The sequence below is a fragment of the Genypterus blacodes genome, unplaced genomic scaffold (assembly GCF_046128005.1).
Source record: "Genypterus blacodes isolate CSIRO-AG114 ecotype Tasmania unplaced genomic scaffold, CSIRO-AGI_Gbla_v1 ptg000055l_1, whole genome shotgun sequence".
In the NCBI taxonomy this organism is placed as follows: domain Eukaryota; kingdom Metazoa; phylum Chordata; class Actinopteri; order Ophidiiformes; family Ophidiidae; genus Genypterus; species Genypterus blacodes.
Window position 1 is genome coordinate 1,000,015 of NW_027466867.1, and position 19,986 is coordinate 1,020,000.

At 51.6% G+C, this 19,986-nt stretch overlaps 1 protein-coding gene across 2 annotated transcripts in view; it reads left to right on the top strand.

Moving 5' to 3' along the window:
- The first annotated feature begins 4,005 nt into the window (after window positions 1-4,005).
- rhbdl1 (rhomboid, veinlet-like 1 (Drosophila)) overlaps window positions 4,006-19,986 on the top strand; it is a 27,642-nt gene continuing 11,661 nt past the window's right edge. The window contains exons 1-5 of one of the 2 annotated variants that reach the window (XM_076152100.1): window positions 4,006-4,159; window positions 10,413-10,571; window positions 17,560-17,784; window positions 18,441-18,589; window positions 18,677-18,789. In XM_076152100.1, coding sequence (XP_076008215.1) covers window positions 4,121-4,159; window positions 10,413-10,571; window positions 17,560-17,784; window positions 18,441-18,589; window positions 18,677-18,789 — 685 coding nt within the window. In that variant the 5' untranslated portion in view covers window positions 4,006-4,120. The remainder of the gene's footprint in view (window positions 4,160-10,412; window positions 10,572-17,559; window positions 17,785-18,440; window positions 18,590-18,676; window positions 18,790-19,986) is intronic. The other variant, XM_076152101.1, reaches the window with a different exon arrangement.

Here is a 19,986-nt window from a genome sequence, read left to right on the forward strand (position 1 = left end):
TTCACAGCGCAGGCGTTACAAGCCGCCATTGTTTAGCTGGTGTAACTTGTCTCCAGTTAGTCGATACTCCTTGGATACAACATGTGCTCTGTTTCTATGGATGCAGGCCAGCCCCCCTCCCTCCCCTTCCAGTGTGGCGTGCAGCTCCAGGTTGTAGACAGCAGGGGTCTCTCCACACCAGAGGAAGGTGACTGCAGCTGTAGCAGGAGGCCACAGGAGGAGCAGCCGATGGAGACCTGACACCATAGAGGTATTGTTTGATGTTTGACAGACCGATGAGACCCCCGCTCCCCTGTGAGGACAAATCTTGGCAACATTTAAGAGAATCCCCTAATTCAGATTGAACTTTGACTTCAAATCCATTTTTCGGTCTCCCTCCCCTCTGCCCCCCCCTCGCCTCCTTCTATTGCTTTTTCTAATTTTAATTCCCTCTCTTTTCCAGCCCTCCTCCTCTCCTCTCCTCTCCTTCTCTATCCCCAGGAGACGCCCTAAGTGGAGCAGTTTGAACTAAAACTGTGTCATTCAGTGACCTGATTCATTTTTCTGTTTTTCATCACACGGGGTGATTCCCTCCTTTGCACAATCACTACTTCTTGACATTCAGCGGCGGCGGGGTGAAGCACCATTTATCCTAATTCTTATTATTCCACTGGGGCAGAGGGGTTCTATAGAGCTCAACCAGAATGATTGCTCTTATTATCTCACAAGACACAAGGTCAGCCAAGAGACAATACTGTTACGTAGAACAATACAGCGGCCCTGTAATGTAATCTAGCACAATGCAGCGGGTGTTAAGTGTATTACAGACCACCAGGACCACAAAGTGCCTCCGTCCCCTCTGTGTCGTCTCCCTGTGTCTCACTCACCTTCAAACCCAGACAGCTATTCATCTCACCTTTCATTTGGTCACTGCTGTGGCTTTTGGGTGAAGTAAAGGACAGGTGTTACATTACATTACATTACGATCATTTGGCAGACGCTTTTATCCAAAGCGACTTACATTACATTATATTACCACCCTTCGCAGAGGGGGGAGCAATTGAGGGCTCGGCAGGGACTCGAACCGGCAACCCTCCGGTTCTTAAGTGGAAGCTCTACCCACTCGACTACTGCCTCCCTGTGTGTCAGCGTTCATCTGAAGAGCTGCTGCACAGATTGTCCTCTTGAATTGGACACGTTTGAAATGTTGGAGGACATTGGACGCGGGGGAGAGAACGTCTGTGGTTCACCTGATCTTAACTTTGAAGTTTATGTTACACTTTATAGTCCCTGGAGTGAAATCTGTCCAACTGCGTTCAACCCATCCTCACTGTTAGGAGCGGTCGGCAGCTCCAACATCTCCAGCCTATAGTGCCTCTGGTCCCTCAGCTGCAGCTCTGGTAGACGGAGAACAACCAGCTTTATGATTCTGCTGCTGTTTGAAATGGCAGATCTATGTTTTGGCTGTGGACATTCCCACTGCAACAACAACAGCAACAACAACAAAACAAGCTGAACCCCAGCACACCGTCCCTCTAAACCCCGCCTGCACCCAGACTTATCCCTGCATCACACATTGTACATTAGAAGTCTGCTCAGCAAAGCAACAAACACCTTCCTCTCACGCTTACGGCACTGACACAATTAAGACGTGCACTGAATCCAGACCTGTGGTGTGTTCACAGGCTCCCCTAACCATCCATTTTGTGGACAGAAACACAACTATTCGCACAAAGGCGCAGATAAATGAGCACCTTGTCTTGTGGACCTGCAGGTCATTAAGCTTGCGAGCGGAGAGTGCAGAGCGGCGCTCTAATTAATGTGCGTTTTGGTTTGGGGGCTGAAAGGCTTTGTTATTCTCCCGTCTGTCTCACACAGGGGAGAGAAGCGGCGTTCTGTCTGCTGCTCTTGGGCCTTGTTAAAGACGAACAAGGCGCGTGTGTGTTTGATTTCGCCGTCTGCATCCTTCTATTAGCGGCGGCGGCGGCGTTGTGAACGTGAGGGGTTTAGTCAGAGGGCTGCTGACTTCACTCCCACTCTGAGCCGTGATGTTTAGTGCTGATCTAATGGGAGCCATGACAGGTAGCTTCTGTTTGCTTCTTTAATCTGTCGTTTGTCCCTCCATCAGTTCATCTGCACATTCAGCAGTACGTGTGTGTGTAAGTGTGTGTGTGTGTGTGTGTGTGTTTACAGCAGTCCATTTAGATCCAGCGCCCGGGCTTTTGTGCTCGCAGCCTTTTAAGGCAAACGTTTACAGCCGCGGCGCGTTGACGTTATCCATACGGCCCACACAGTTCTTCTCCCTGCTAATAACTTTGGCCCCGCTCGTCTCTCTCTCTCTCTCTCTCTCTCTCTCTCTCTCTCTCTCTCTCTCTCTCTCTCTCTCTCTCTCTCTCTCTCTCTCTCTCTCTCTCTCTCTCTCTCTCTCTCTCTCTCTCTCTCTCTCTCTCTCTCTCTCTCTCTCTCTCTCTCTCTCTCTCTCTCTCTCTCTCTCTCTCTCTCTCTCTCTCCCCCCCTCTCACACACATGGTGGAGCTGCACTGCGGCTGTTTGATCTTCAGGGAGGATTCTCTTTCTTCCTTTCCCTCCTTTTTTATCATTATATTGCATTGGATTATTTTGTAGTTCAAGGTACTTGTCAGATAATTGTTAGAGGAGTCCTTCGAGGTTACCAAGGCAACAGATGAATCTAGTCCCTGTTTGGCTCTCTTCTCTCAATCCAGCTCTGTTATTGCAGTTTGCACATCCGCTCAGAATGATCAAGTGCTCTCAACCACAGACAGAGACAAAGACAGATTCCCTTCAATTGATTACCGATTGAATCAGGCAGTAACTATATGTTCTTCTTCTGTGGTCACATGTGGTTTTCTTCCTCTTGTCTGGGATCCAATATGGGAAACCAACAAGTTCCCTTCTTCATCACTTGTATTGTTCTGATCCCTGCACACCGCTCAGCGTAACAGAGCCTTTGTTCTGGTCTTACTTCTCACCGTGAAGTGGACGGGAGGACAATCTGTGTGTAATTGCAGTGATATTCATTTGAGCACATGGGCGGACCATTGATCCATTCAGGGTTCAGTCTAAGCTCTGTGCATGTGAGGAGGAGGAGGAGGAGGAGGAGGTGGAGGAGGTGGAGGAGGTGGAGGAGGAGGATGCGCGCTTGATTGTGCAGCAGACTGTGCCGGTGCATTTCATTAGCAGGAAGTATGAAGGGTTTCTCCACGCAGTCGTTTTTTTAAGTAGTAAAGCTATAAATACTCTGCCTGGGTGACAAACGCTGCTGTTTCTGTCTCGTCTGGCCCTTAAGATCTGCTCACATGGCTCTGATTTACTCTGCTGATATATTAGTAGCATTTGTGTGTTTACTTTATGTGTGTTTCTCTGTGTGTGTGTGTGTGTGTGTGTGTCTGTGAGTAATGGCCCAGACGTGTGCTGGAGGTTCTGTGCCAGTAGTACGAGCAAAGCCGCAGTGGAGCCCTTCCCCTGCTTCCTCCCCGAGCCGTGGCGGAGAGGAGCTGCAGCTCGCCGGCCACGCCCCCCTGCGCCTCCCATTGGCGGAGAAGGGCCACCTCCCTCCCCTTGCCTCATTGGCATGCAGGAGGTGCAGTGTGTGTATGATGAGAGGACAGAGAGAGAGAGAGGGAGGCAGCAAGCAAGCAAGCAGTCAGTGCAGTAGGATAGAAGAGAGTGAGGAGGAGGAGGAGAGTGAATGAGAGCTGCTGGATTTGCCCGCGTGTGTGTGTGCGTGCCTGTTGTCTGCCAAGGCTGGGTTTAGCCACACACCACGCCGCACTGAGAGAGAGCAGAGTCAAGGGGGGCCCTGCACATCTACCCGCCACACACACACACACACACACACTCTGTGCCATTCAGATTCGAACGACAACACCAGCAGCAGCAGCAGCAGCAGCAGCAAGGAGGAGACGGCGAGGAAGCAGGAGCCCAGGTCCCGCCATCAAGGGGGGGACGCAGCACCTACAGAAGGGGGGGGGCTACCATTTAGGCACCGGCTGCTACCTCGTCTGACATCCTTCCTCCCTTCCTACCCTCCCTCCATCCTCGCCGACACCGCCGGCGCTCCTCTCTCGCTCCTCCCTATGCCCTTGTCCTCGGCGGCTCCTCTCACCTCCCTGGCCAGTATATGGATAGAAGCTCCCTGTTTCAGCTCATACAAGAGCAGGTAAGAGAGCGGGCCAGCAGCAGCAGCCGCCACCGCCGCCGCCACCGCCGCCCAGGTTTCTATGGTTACGGCGCTCCTTTGCCACCTTCGCCCGTCTATCCTGGGGATTGAGACAGGAGGCTTTTGGGTTAGAGCTGATGTTGGGGATGGATAGCGTCCCGTCCATCCCCCCCTCCCGACCCTCCCACCCGTACGCCGCGACACCCGCAAGCAAGCGTGTAGCCATGTGGGGGCCCCCCGGAGAACGTGAGGTCAGATCCTGAGCCACAGCAGGAGGGGAGGGGAGGGGAGGGGGGGGGGGGGGGGGGCGTAATGTCATGGTTTACTCTGTGTGTGAGAGTGTGTGTGTGTGTGTGTGTATTTATAGATATGCATGTAAAATGGTTCTATTCCTTATGTTTGAGCTGTTGCTGACTGATTGTGCGCGTATGTGTATGTGTGTGTACGTGTATGTGTGTGCGTGTGCGTGTGTGTGCACCTGCTTTTCCATGCGACCTGAGATGGTTGCACTTTGCCTCACCTGCTGTTGTAGAGTCGCAAGAACCGATGCAGAAATCCCGTTAACGGCCTTTGAACTCTCTTCCCCCCTACAATTCAGTGTTACTGCCTAGAACCAACACTACGCTGGTCAGAGATGTTGACCGTTTCTTCTCACGTATGGTTTCTTAAACTGTGTTTGGGCCGGGCGACAGCGAACAGGATCTGCGTCCGTATTTAGCTTCGGTCTGCCGTCTCCCAAATTAACATCCCCGAATCGGTTTGAAGCCAGATTCCTTCCAGAAAAGCATATCTTTGGCTGGAGATCTCCCTGAAGGCTGATGTGTGTGTGTGTGTGTGAGTGTGAGTGTGTGTGTGTGTGAGAGAGTGTGTGTGTATTCCCAGCCCAATTTCATGTCTGCTATTTAATTCTAGGCTGTCTAATGTGTCTGCTGTTTGTGATGATGAACCAGCCCTGAGGGGGGCTTGGCCTGATTGGCAGAGAGATTGGTCAACCGTTCTGTCCAGGAGGGAGGAATTGATTATCTGCTGCTGTAAGATGTGTGTGTGTGTGTGTGTGTGTTGGGGGTGCATCATGAAGGCATTGATTAACAGACTTAAGAGCCCAAAGGGGGGAAGACGGCGGTGATGGTCATTTGTTTGTGCATGCATCTTTTTCCGTGTGTGTGTGTGTGTGTGTGTGTGTGTGTGTGTGGTCACATCGCTCCAGTCGTTTACCGTATTCGCACTTAACCGTGTAGAATACATACAGTGTGTTCCCTCACAGCCTCATTTAAAGTGCTTCTAGAAGACGCTGAGTCATTTATGTCAATATTTGATTTAGGCCGGGCGAGTCTGAGGCCGACCCCCCGACCGACCCCCCGACCTCAGTCTGGCCTGTGACCTCTGAGCAACCACGCAGGGCGTTTGAACCAGCAACCTTTTCAACTCTCGGCTCCGTGCGCCCACAGTGGCCCCACACATGGCAGGCAGCGTTTCCTTGTGTCCTATCGTTGTCATGATGTGGGCGTAGAGGAGGGGAGGCTGTTGTTGCCGTGTCACCCTGAACCACACGGAAATGCTGCAAGAGAGAGAAGTAGAATAACAATGGCCACACCAGCGACTTTATATTAGTCTTTGTCTGCAGGAGGTTGCAATGCTGAGCTCAGGCTATTTCTGGCTTATGCGGGCACACACATGTGTTTGTGATCAGAGCACGGACACAGACACACACACACTTCCCCCTCTCTGTAGCGGCGGCGCTGATAAGGTGGCAGCACTTGACTGGATGGTACTCGACCACTAAACTATGCGGCCCTGCTTATTTATAACTCCTCCAGAAGGAGCTCAGAGTCTGGACGCTCTTTCTGACGTCTTTATGTTGAGCACAAACTATACCACTCTACGTCCTCTGACCCCTCTGACCCCTCTGACCCCTCTCATCACGTCTCGCCGGCCCGTCTGCATGAGGCCGCTCTTAAGAAACGCCCCCGGCTGTTTGTACCGTACCGGAAAATGAAGTGAGATAATTGCATCTAGGAGAATCCGGTCGGTAATCTTGCTCGCTTTCTGTTTGGATCGGCGAGGCCGTCGGTGATGTCGCAGGGGTAACCATGGTGAAGCGAAGGACAGAGCGGCGCATTGTGATAATTACAGAGTGGATGAACAGCAGGAAGCTCAGGTTTGATTTATTATTGGGTTTGCCCCTCTGGATCAGAACCGTGTGGATGAGACTTGGCCTGGAGCGCCGATCGATGCTCCTGTTGCAGACTGTTGTTACAATCTTGGCTTAGTCCTACTTGGCTGCTATCATTACAACAACCATCCGGATCTGGGTTTGCAACATTTCTCATGGATCTGATCCGAGTCCCAACGACGACTTCCTCCTCCAGTTGTCAAGTTCACGACCGCAATAACCTGATAATTACACCATGAGGCGTGTCGTCCGCATCCTCGTCCTCGTCCTCGTCCTCGTCCTCGTCCTCGTCCTCGTCCTCGTCCTCGTCCTCGTCCTCGTCGTTGCGTTCCCACCCTCTGGCTGTAGCTCCAACACAACGCGTGCTTGTTGAACAGATTGGAACGCTCAGATCGCTCCTGTTAGGCTGGAGTCGGCCGGAGTGACGGCACCGACTCTAATCCGGGTCCTGGGGGTTCAGGTGGAGATCATTGCCTCCCGTCGCACCCAGCATTCCCCACCTCCTCTTCTCTCCTCCTCCTCCTCCTCCTCCACAGCTTGATCCTTCTCCTCCAATTAGCTTCCTCCTCCTGTAACACCTCCACCATTCTTTTAGACACACACACACACTCCGCTCCCCCTTTCTCCCTCCCCAAATCCGCCAACATCTCCACCCTGCCTCCACCATCTCGTCCTCTTTCTCTCTCTCTATCCATTCATCTACGTTCTGTTTTCCCTCTCCCCTTGCATCCTTTCCTTGTTTCCTTTACCCCCCCCCCCCCCCACCACACACACACACACTCCTGTGTGTCTTTGCTTTGCCTGGCGAAAACCAATACCTCTTGGGGAAAAAAAAAGAAGAAAAATAGACGGGGAAACGCAAGAATAGGGGTGACACGCAGGCAACCGGTAACCATGGCAACGTATGCAGCTTGTCAAAGCCGCTGCCTCACGAGTGTTGGATCGCTTCAATAATCGCTTCCCTTTCTGGATCTTTCCCCGCTTTTATCCAACCCTTCCTCCCTCCCTCCCTCCCTCTTCCCCCCCTCTGCCCCTTCCCCCCCCCTCTCCCCCCCCCCTCTTCCCTCCCTCCCTCACCCCCTCTCTCCCCCCCCTCTCCCCCCCCCCTCTCTCCCTCCCTCCCTCACCCCCTCTCTCCCCCCCCTCTCCCTCTCCCTCCCCCCCTCTCTCCCTCCCTCCCTCCTTTTTCTGCACGCCACCAAAAACAGCCTCTTCTCCATGCCAACGCTCATTCATCTTGCTGTACCTCATCTTCATTAATTGATATCCTTAATTGGCTACAAGGGCCGACCCCTCCCCCTCCCCCCCCTCCCAGCAGGCCGCCTCCCCCGTGTAATGTTTCTCCCGAATAAGGTCACGCGGCGATGGGAAAGGTTTCTGTGCCGCCTGACAGCTTAGTGTCAACACTTGCTCCGCGTAAATTTGCAGCCATACACCGTGAGCCGGTGTGTGTGTGTGTGTGTGTGCATGTGTGTGCATGTGTGTGTTGTTGCTGCTGCTGGATGTGCTGACATATGGGGGCTGACAGTAATCAGACGTCCCCAGCGTGGCTCTCTGTTCCCCCCTGTCAGCCCGGGCTGAGCCAGGAGCACATTACAATCTGATCTATCTCCCCTCCGCCGCGAGACGATGCAGAGCGCCTGAGTGTGTCACGGCCCCTCTGATAGCACGCAGACGAAGAGGAAGGAGGAGAGGGAGGAAGAGGCAAGAGGAGCCCGGGCGGTGTGGCCGAGGCATTTTCATTCTCCCTGCGTCTTCCTCCTCACGTCCTCCCCGCCTCTCCTCTCATTTACCTTTCGCTCCCTCCGCCGGTTCCTAAATGTCATCGTTCTTCATTCTTTTCATTTCCTCAGCTGCCCTCTGCACCTTCCTCCTCTTTTCCCCCACCTCTTCTCTCCCTCTGCTATCTTTTTCTCTACTTTCTCTCCCCCCTCTCCTCTCTTCTCCCCCACATGTTGACTCGCCGCCCCGCACGTCCTGAGCAAACGCCGTCCACACACACCGTTTGCTCTGCGCGCCTCACAGGGAGAATAGGAACATTTTCTTCTGTTGATGCCAGGGCGGTGTGCAAGACAACATTTAAAAGAATCTAGTAACATCGACGATCAATAGCTCCACAGATAAGACAGCAAAGGCAAAGGAAGCAGACTGAACGGGAGGGGAAATGGGGCTGGAAACAAATGCAGCGGATTGATGCGGATGTAACGGGTTAGGGAGCGTACAAGGATAAGGTGTGTGTGTGTGTGTGTGTGTGTGTGTGTGTGTGTGTGTCTTGTCGAGGTTCTACTCCAACAGAACATATAGATTTGTTTGAGAACTGCACTTTCTTGACGGTCCCTAACTGTGATGGCTTCCCCTGTAAATGATTGCTGAAGATGAAAACGTTACATCAGTTGAACGATCTGTTGGAGTGAAACACGTCGACTCCTTCCTCCCCGGCCCCCCGCAGGGCAGACGGAGGGTCTGCTAGCGTAATTACCCGAGTAAAACTGCAGGCATGTCTCCGCACAACAACACATTGATTCCCTCCTCCAGCCCGCTGTCCCAGGTGAACGCGTGCATACAGTAGATGTTCAGGAGCGTTAAAGAAGTAGATTAAGTGGAATTACAGGTCTGCTTGGATTCAATTTAACGGTCATAAATACCTCGAACTGTGTGAGGCAGAAAGAAAGCTCAAAGCGGAGATACACACACACACGTATGCGGCTTACACACTCATACACACACACACACACACACACACACACATAGTGATGGATTTCCCCATTGATCTCTTTTGTTCCTCAGTTGAGCAGTAGAGCTTTTACACGTCGGGCCTCCTGCAGCACAGACGGACACGGTGTAGTTCAACACCGCCGCCGCCCGCTCGCCACACACCGCCGCCCGCTCGCCGCACGCCGCCGCCCGTTACAAACGCCTTTGCCCTGGCCCGAGCCGGTCGGGGGTCCGGAGTCAAAGACGAGCCCGGCGTGGAGTCTTCACGTTGGAATCGTGACCCGGGTTAGAGATGATCTACCGCCACTGACGCCACACTGATGCAACACGTGAAAGCTCTCTCTTTGATATCTAACGAGCTCCCGTTAGCATTCAGGAAGCGGTAACATAAGAGGCGGCCGGGGCCCCGTCCCGTCCCGTCCCACGTGGCTCCTTTGTGATGTTTAACTTTGTCCTGGGGCGCAGTCAGACGCTCTTAAGGGAGCCGGCGTGAGAGATTAACACTCCATCAGCCAGCAAAGACGGGGGAAAAAATGAAGTAATAAGCCGGCGTGCAGAAAACCCACACGACCTAAACCACACATAGGTACACACCCTATACTTTACATTCCATTTTTACCCCGGCACTATTTCAGACGGCTACGCTCGCTCCTTCTATTATGCTCATCCTCTTACATCAATTAGGACGAGGAGCTTTGGCACACAGGCGTCGGCGGTAATAACCCGACGGGGCGGCTGAGTGAGTGGCGATTACGAAACCAAGCACTGATTGGAAGTTGCGAACGTGGCCGAGGACACACACACACACACACACACACACACACACACGCGCACACGCGCACGCACGCAAACACTCACACGGCATCAAATGAAGCAGCCACTCAAAGAGCAAGGCTGAAAAGTCAATCTCTTGGCGTTGAAGGGTGTTTTTCTTTCTTCCTCCTCCAACTAATTTCAGGGGAACTGCGGGTCGCTTGTACATTTTTAGAATATCTTGTTATTTCCCTCTCACAGCTCCAAACAACAACAATGGCGACCCCGCTGTTTCCTGTGACAGGCCCCAGGCTCCTTTAATGAGGTTAAATGGGGGCCGTTCCTTTAAGGCAGGCCGAATCCTCTCATAGGCGTCACCCCGGCAACAGCGCTTAATTAAACCGGGTGTCATAGACGGTGCTCGTCTCTTCTTCCTCCGCCCTTTAGATGCTATTTATCTATTTTGGTCCTCTGACTTGTGAGCTGATCCTGACTCCGGCTGATTGCTGATGCGTCTCACCTGCGCAGCGCCGACACAAACGAGTAACGAGGTCACGTCTTTATCACCGCTTTCCTGACGCGGTGCTGTTGTTTGTGTGTTTGTTTCCCCAGCTGGACCCAGAGAACACCGGTTTCATCGCAGTGGAGAACTTCACCAGCTTGGTGGAGCACCATGAGCTGCAGCTGGACCCGTCCAAACTGGACATGCTGTTAGCTCTGGTCCAGAGCAATGAGGAGGGACAGGTGTGCTACCAGGAGCTCATCGAGCTGGTGAGTGGCACACACACACACACACACACACACACACACTCAGACTGGATGGTCACACATCTACGCGGCGGCTGGATTTGTGGAAAGGTTACAGAATTGATTGAGACGGCGTGAGCGAGTGTCACCGCCGCAAAAATTGACACGATAATTCAAGTGGCTGTCCTGCATTAAGACGATCAATCTTTCCCCTAAATGCCTCAGTGAAGCCTCGTACTTCACCTTATCATCACACAGGAGTGATGTGTTAGACAACAGAGATACAGACGCACAACATCAGAGTGACGCACTGACAGGAGCGACTGAATGAGCGTCCACACTAATGGTTCCATCTCATCCCATTTACCTGAAAGCTGTAGAAGTCTCTAGTTGTGCTTCAGCGAGGTGGACTTCTTCATTCTCTTGTTATTTCTTGACTCTTTGATACTTATTGGACCTTCTGCCCTCTCAGCACACACACACACTCTCAGCAGCACACACACACACACACACATTGCAAGCACAGTGATTAATTTGGTGCGAAGGATTTTTCAGCATTCACTTCCCAGGGCTCGTATCTCTCTCTCTCTCTCTCTCTCTCTCTCTCTCTCTCTCTCTCTCTCTCTCTCTCTCTCTCTCTCTCTCTCTCTCTCTCTCTCTCTCTCTCTCTCTCTCTCCCCCCCTCTCTATCGCTCCTCTGGCGTTGCCTTGCCCGCGTTGACGATAATGAACGGCCACATCATTTGGAGCGAGTCCCAGTGCCGAGGCCTCCGCCGCCAGCACTGCCACCGTTAATGTTTGACGCGAGCCCCTTCTCCTCCCCCTTCTTCTACCTCTCCTCTGAACTCTACCGCCTTCTTCCTCCCTCGTCTTCTATTCTTTTGATCCATCTCTTCTCTGATGGAGCCTCGTCTCTCTCTCTCTCTCAGGCCGTTTATCATCACCTCCTCACCTTTGAAGCTCCCTCCTTGAACCGTCAGCCCTCGTTTCCGTTCCCTTTCATGCGGCGCTCCTCCCCAGCACACGTATGAGGGGGGGACGGCGCCCCAGCTCCACCGCAAACCGTATCAGGCAGACGCTTTTAACTTCGCCCATCAGCCAAATGCAAATTGGCTTCGATTAGCGGCAGCATCGGTACTAGCAGGCGGTAATCTGAGGTAATTTGAGAGCGTCTGGCCTCACAAGAGATATCGACACCAAAGTCTGACTTTAAAGATTTGTGTGGCCCACACACACACAGACACACACAGACACACACAGACACATATGAATACACACACCCAGACATGCCCTCCCCTGTGTGTGCATGTGTGTACATTTGCATATATGCAGACGCTCTCAGGCAACGTTGACTAATGCTGGCTCCCCCTCCTTCCCTCCCTCCCTCCCTCATATATACACACTCTCTCATTCTCACACACACAAACACACACACACACACCAATGCCTGCCACTACAAATTCACTGACTGATTACGATGTTTGTGTGACTGCGTTCCTCTTGTTGATGCGTGCTTTCTGCAGGTTTTCATGCAGACATGTTTCATCCAGGTCATCAGCAGCTCCTCCAGTCTTCCTCCCTCATCCTCCTCTTCCTCCCTCCCTCTTCCTCCCTCTTCCTCCCCCCGCATTGCTTCATTTCCATGCTTTGATTCTATTCCTCCTTCATTCTAAAGGCATTCTTATAATCGTTCTGTCGCCCGTATAAACTCCTTCAACAGAATTGGAGATTGCAGCTTTTACAACTTTGCTCCTAAACGTCTCTCAATCAATCTTCCTCCCATATAAGAGCCCGGAGCTTTACTCTCTAATGTAAAAGCACTCTGAGCAACATTTCTGTGCATTAATCGCATCTTTTTCATCACCATAATGCGACAGGAATGAGCATTAAAGGTATGCATGAAGAACGTCGCAGACCTTGAACTTTGATTGAGCGATTGTAAATCCATCTATCCTCGCATGCAAATGTCACGGTCGCACGCATGCCGACTCTTCTCCTGCTCTGATTATACTGTACATCACGTACCACCATATAGCCCTGTGTGGTGCAGTCTGTGTGTGTGTGTGTGTGTGTGTGTGTACCCTTTGCAGTGCTTCCAGCTCACAGGATGTGTGTGAGTGTTGAGCCTTTTAACGGTTTGTTGTTCAGCGTTTGGCAGATTTGTTCCTCAGCCAGTTTTACAGATGTTCCAGCCCGTGCCGCATTTCTCGACCTCAGTAGGCGTAAATGTGTTTGACTCGCACTGTTAGGTACCCCGCCTCTACGGTGTGTGCGTGATGGTGTGTGTGTGTGTGTGCGTGTGTGTGGGTAGGGCGGTGTCTGACATCCTTCATGTTGGACTCCATCATTCATGCGGTTGATCTGAGCCAGAAAACTCCATCAGTTCAGCCTGAGGGGTGAATAAGTAACGCTCTGCTAAAACCTCTCCTGGGGAACTCAATACACACACACACACACACACACTCAAGAAATATACATCCACGAGGAGACGGGGTCGTTATGTTACAGCTCCCTGTGATACATTTCCACACATTTTCTCGGTGCAGGGCGGTGACTTTAAAAGAAATGATTTAAAATGATGTCTGACTTTATCTGTGGAGACGCGTTTAAGGAACCTTTATGTTGCCTTCACTGCCGTTCTCTGCCTTTTTCTCCTCTTTTGGTAGTTTAACGGCATTTTGCTATTATTTTGAAACATACGGTCATTTCTATTTGATCTGAAATGCGAGGAATATGACGTTCACTCCTCCTCAGGGGTTCATTCACAGCCTTTCACTACACACACACACACACACACACACACACACACACACACACACACACACACACACACACACACACACACACACACACACACACACACACACACACACACACACACACACACCGAACTCCGAAAGGTTTTAAGCGGTGCCCTGATTAAACTATGAAGCTGAACTGAGAGGGTGAGGAGGGAAAAAGAAAGAATAAAGGTGGAATCTGGTTTTAAAAAGTGTTTTAGGGGAGAAAAGAGCCAGAATCCTGGAATCTGGGGCGGAATCAGCCGGGTGTAGACCCAGATCTGAGGTGCTTTGGACTCTTGTTTGTGTGTGTGTGTGTGTGTGTGTGTGTGTGAGGGGAGGGATGACTCACAAATTAATTACAAAATGGCCTTGCTGCGTTCCTGTGTTAGCACGGTTAATTGGCGCGGTCGTCTAATGTTCCGGCTATGAACGATAAACAAGAGGCTTCGCCACCGTGAATAAACAACGACGCCTCTCTCGCCAATTCTGAATCTCCTTTGGCTCAAAGCTCGCCGCGGCCTCTGTGTGTGTGAGTGTCTGCCACCCCGGTGACCGAGCCGCTGTTTCTAAATTGTTCTAACTAATGAGTATGGAGCTGTGGGGTATTGACCATGTGGTGGGGCTAATGAATCCATCAACGACATCGACTGGAGCTGGACGCAGCATGGACGCAGGGTCGGCCCCCAGCTTCCGGAGAGGAGCATGGATCCCTGCTGTCACACACACACGCACACACGCACACAGAGGCGTAGGTGTCAGTTTGGCCCACTCAGCTGTCCCTAAAGGAGGAGTTCTGCCTCTGTGGTTGAGCTCTTAGCATCAGCATCACTTCCTGCCTGGCTGAAGTTGCCTCGTCAGGGAGCTTCCTCTCTTTTCTCATGACCAAAGTCCAGAGATTTCCCCTGATGATGTCATTTATTTACGTGTTCATAGGAACAGGAGACGAAACTAAAGAATCTAAATCACTAAATCATTAAGAAGAACGGCCGTAAAGGAAGCAAACTGACACAGGTGCTGGCTTCTTAGGGACACAAGTGGAATGAAGCTTAGACCTTATCACTGCGACAGCGCCTCCTGCTGGTCGCTCAGGCTGCCTGCACAGAGGAACAAGAACAAGAACACCCAGGCTCTCGTCTTCATCTCCCCTCTCTGTCTCCTCTCGTCCTCTTCTTCTGCCTCTAGTGTAGCATTATCCTAAACTCAACTCAACCCTAACTCGGCTCAGCTCATCGTCATCCATCGTCTCTCTCTCTCTCTCTCTCTCTCTCTTTCTTCCTCTCTTCCTCTCTTCCTCTCTCTCTCTCTCTGCTACAGCCGCAGGTGAACTCAAACCTCAGCGCACATTGGCACCTTTTCTTCTTCTGTTCTTTTTCCTGCAGCGACTTGTTATAGAAGAGCTCCACTCCTGCTCCTTTATTTACCCTCTTTGTCCACCGGCGTGTTCATCACCGGTCTACCTCACTGACCATTCATTCTCTCTCTCTCTCTCTCTCTCTCTCTCTCTCTCTCTCTCTCTCTCTCTTCCCCCCCCCCCCCCCCCTCTCCTATAATGACTCCCCTCAGAGCAACACCTGGTTAATGAATTACAGATGGTCGCACTCTAAACGACACTTTCCTTAAGAGCTCTCTCTTCGTCTTACAGGAGTCGCCGCGTCGTGTCACGCCGGCATCACGAGCTGCCCATCCATACACACACACACACACACACACACACACACACAGCGAGTCCCGCCTGCTGCGTTCTCTGCTGTCGGCGACAGCAGCTGCTCTCCGCGTGGCCTCTTTCCTTCCCTCACAGCTTTTTAAGGAAACTCATTTACATCCAGTGTCACATCGCATCACGAGCCGCGCTTTGATTCAAACATAATTGCTTAGTCAGCTGGTTGTCTTTGGAGAAGGGGGCTGTATTGTTTTAGATACACCAGAGACTTCAGGCCTGTGTGTGTGTGTGTGTGTGTGTGTGTGTGTGTGTGTGTGTGTGTGTGTGTGTGTGTCAGACACTCCTCATTACATCTCCATAGGAAAACCGCAATCAGCTCCTCGGCAGGTTTGAGTCTGAGCTGGAGGATTTCTGTCTCCGACTAAAACATGAGAGCGTCCGTCTCTTAGCGTCCCCTCTGCTTTCTGTCTCTCCCAGCTAACTAGTCCCATGTTCAGGGATCTATAGGAGGGGATTCCTTGCTTTACCTCCGTGTTGGCAGGCTTCCTAACGACGGCTCCCTTGTTGTCTCGTCTGCATTAAAGACAGACTGGATCACCGCCCCTCTGCCATCTTGTTCCAGATTCCTTTACATCGCCCCATCTGGCAACCCCACCCCCCCTCTGTCCCCCTGTCTCACTGTCCCCCACCCCCCCTCTGTCCCCCTGTCCCCCCCACCCTCCCTCCATTGCCCGGCATGGAAACAGGGGGGTTTGAGTTTAGGGGACATATCTAACAGCAGCTTACAGTAAATACTTCCTGTTGTCATGTTGACAGTTATTTGCCTCTGCTGTCAGAATAGTGCCATCAGGATAGTTTTCATCCTAAGCCTCTGCTAAAGAATTATCAATAGCCGGTCACGCTACCCTGCAGGCTGCTGCAGTGCTGCTGCTTACTAAGCAAAAGCTGGATACCCCCTCCACACACACACACACACACAGGCACACACACAGTTTCTCTCTCTCCATTGAGCAGTTTGACTCAACAGAGATTTGCTTTTCAAAGGCAAAGTCACTTCAGCACACATTTGTCTGGCGTCTAAGCACCAGCCGAGCGTTTGGAACGTTGCTGAAGTCGCAAATGCCTTTTCCTTCTCTTAAACGCTCCTCTTCACTCACAAATCTGCAGCCGCGCCGCTCGCACAGGGGGTCGATCGTGGCGTGTATTGTTTTAAAGGCGGTTGTCGTCGTGGTAGAGAGCCTGATTCTTATTAAGCGACGCATTAAACCAAACGATAGCAGTCTGAGGTTTCTTCAGCATTAGTCGTGTCTTTACCTGCCGATTGCCACATCAATCACAATTCAAAACGTTTCTTCCTCCAACGTCTTCATTACGCGTTCAGAAGCGGCAGCCCGCTCTGTTTCCTCAGCGTGTGGGACAGATGAGACAGACGGAGGGACGCAATCTGAGCCGTTTGAGAATGCTGATTAATCATCTTACAATACACTTCACACACACACCGATCCTAGCTTCAGCGGCTGATGTGTCTCGTGAGTGAACGCGTCTGTAACCGGCTTTGATTGCAGCCGGCGACATTTCTACAACTTAACAAATCTCCAAACCTCATAAAAGAAGATTTGAGTTTTTAATCGTCCCTTTGGTCTCAGAACATAAAGCTTTGTGGCGTCCCAGGTGACACCGCCGCTTGATGAATGTCGATGATTAGTCCCTGTGATTGATGACTTCCTCTGTTATATGGAAACCCTTGCGCTCTCTGTCGCTGCTTCCTGTTTGTGTGCAGATGTAACACAGAGTTGTGTAGCGGTCCTGATGAGTGCGTCTGTCCTCTCTAATGTGTTCCCATAGTGACGGGGTGTCTATAGGAAGTTGTCCAGTCAGTATAATTTGAAGGACAAAACATCAAAATCCACAAATTGAGCTTTTTCAGATAACGTGTGTGACGGCTGGATTAGTGCTGACTCGCACTTTCTCTCTCTCTTTCATTCAGAAGGAACAATCGCTCGCAGCGTCTCTGTACATTCAGTCCTTTACATTAAGGACGCCTAAAGGACGCCCGCTGCGTCTGGGAGCTTGGGGAGCGTGAGGCGTACACGTGACCTTTGACCCCGACACGTCTAAGATGTCATCATGCCTTCATCAGTGAGGAGCGTGGATGAAGTATGTGACCCCCGGCCCCAGGAGGCAGGAGGCAGGAGGCAGGGAAGGTCACCTCATCGTCCTGCTCCTCCTAAATCAATAGTTAGTTAGGTTTTGATTTGTGCCGCGGCGCTGTTAAACTCTAAACCTTTGTCTATCGATGTGACCAGCAGGACGCAGCGTATTCATCATAACAGAACCACCACGTTGTTGTCCACTTCACAAACAGAACTCTTCGGAGCCTGTTAGAGCTTTGATGGATGTTCTCTCTTTCACTTCTCAGTGGCAGGAGCAAGGACAGGTGCTTCAGTTCACTTTCAAAGCCTTGTGTGTCCGTGCCTAAGTGCTTTTTGGGCCGTCAGCCGCCATGATGAATGTTACCTTCACCTCCTCTCTCTCTCTCTCTCTCTCTCTCTCTCTCCCCCTCCCTCAGATGAGCAGCAAGCGCTCCAGCAGCTTTCGACGGGCCATCGCCAATGGCCGGCGCACGCTGCAGAGGGAGATCCTGCTGGACGAGACGGGCCTGGGCCTGTACAAGCGCTTTGTGCGCTACGTGGCCTACGAGATCCTGCCCTGCGAGACGGACAGGCGCTGGTACTTCCACCAGAACCGCCTGTGTCCGCCGCCCGTCTTCATCGCCATCGTCACAATCGTCCAGGTGAGATTCAGTCGCCTTTAGAACATTCTGTCGCCGCCTTCCCTCTGGCTTCAGACGCAGATGTTTGTCCTTTGATGACTCTGTGAGTATCGGCCTCATCCTCTCCATTCAGGCAGTCAGAGGCTAAGCCGCTGCTTTTAATGCCTCAGAGCTGCGTCCCTCAATCAGAACAAAACCACCAGGCGCCCACGTGGACCTCAGCTGAATGCCTGACAATTAGGCTGAAAACATGACGTATGGCTGCCAGACAAAGCTTCATCATTTCCTCTGAATTCATCCTCATAAGAAAGCGGAGAGCAGAGAGCAGAGAGCGGAGAGCTGAGAGCGGAGAGCAGCGAGCTGTTCTGATGCTTCCACATGGAGCTAAATGGACGCAGGACAATGAGCCACATCATCGTCAGAATAGTTTGCATTCCATTTAATTCACACAGACAATTCTTCATTAAACTACGAGGAGGAATTAATGTATCTGAAGCAGCTGGGCCCTTTGCTCCCCTCAGTGTGTCTCCATTATAACAAGCATCCAGAATAAAGAACACCATGTATCTTTGATCATCATCATCATCTGGTTCAGTCTGGTTCAGTCTACCTTAGCAGAAACGCTCCGGTGAGGCTCTGGTGACGCTCTGGTGTGTTTTGTTTCCCTCTGATCTCAGATTATTGTGTTCATGTGCTACGGCATCATGCTGAACAAGTGGGTGCTGCAGACGTACCAGCCCGACTTCATGAAGAGCCCCCTGGTCTACCACCCCGGCCACCGAGCTCAAGTGTGGCGCTTCTTCAGCTACATGTTCATGCACGTGGGGTAAGTCCAGAGGATCACACACACACACACACCTCCTCCTCCTTGATGGTGGAACTCCTGTGAGCTTTTGTTCTGGTCTCTCCTCAGGTTGGAGCAGCTGGGATTCAACGCTCTGCTCCAGCTGATGATCGGCGTCCCTCTGGAGATGGTCCACGGCATCCTGAGGATCAGCCTGCTCTACATGGCCGGAGTGCTGGCCGGTAAGTGAGCCCAGCCACACACACACACACTCACCACACACACAGAGAGAGAGAGAGAGAGTGAATGAGAGAGAGAGGCAGGGTTTCTTTGTAGGATAAGAGCCTAAGTGGTGTTTGGGTTAGCGTGGATATTTAAGCTGCAGTCTGCGGGGGAAATGTGAGCTTTAACTGCATTTATTCCTTTTTCTTCTTTAGATTAAATCCCACCAATCCAATCTTTTGGTCGGGAATTAAGTTTGAATCTTTGCGGTCTGTCGTTTCCGTGTTTTAGGGAAGCTCGTGACAAACGAGGGGAAGCAAACGCAGAGCACCTCGGCTGAAAAAAAACCGAAGTGCGACTCGGCGCTCGCTCGCAAAATGATGAATGAGTTTTTAGGGGAAGGCGACAAATTGACCCTGGGATTCTGGTCGATGGAGTTCAGATTGAAGTTGAAACGCTCCGGCCTTGTAGGAAACGAGTCCATTAGGCAGTGCGGTGTGTGTGTGTGTGTGTGTGTGTGGTCCGGAAGCGAACTCTTACCAGGATTGTCAAACTAACTACGCCTGGACCTGAACCTGAACCTCCACTTATCCCTTCTTTCCCTCGCACTGATCTGATCTGTGTGTGTGTGTGTGTGTGTGTGTGTGTGGACGTGTTCACACTCCTGCCTCTCTCCTCTCTTTGCCAGGCCTGTGATTGCTCGTGTGTGTGTGTGTGTGAAATCTTTGCTCTGTCGCTTTAAATCAGGAGGTGAAACATTTTGATTTGTCCTACTTTCACAATTTGTTGCCGCCGTCGCCGCCTCATGTTTAAATTCATGCAGAGTTATTCTGGCTCGCGAATTCAATCACGCCTGCTGTTGCTTTCACCTCTGGCTCGTTATTTATGTTGGCCAGTGGGGCTTTTAGGTCAGACTGGCACTCTGCAGGAAGCTTTGTAGGACAAGCTTCTTCTTCTTCTTCCTCAGCTCTACTTTTTAAAGCCAGAAGTCGAACATTTCACCCTCGACGCTGCTCACTTCTTGGTCCTTCCTTCTTTGCTTCTTCCTCTTCCTCTTCTCCCCCCCCCCCGGAAGCCGACAACTTCCTCCAGGCTCTCTCTCTCTCTCTCTCTCTCTCTCTCTCTCTTTCTCTCTTTCTCTCTCTCTCTCTCTCTCTCTCTCTCCATCTGCTTCAGGACATGAACAGAACTTGCCGGGGAGCCTCTTTACTTTATGT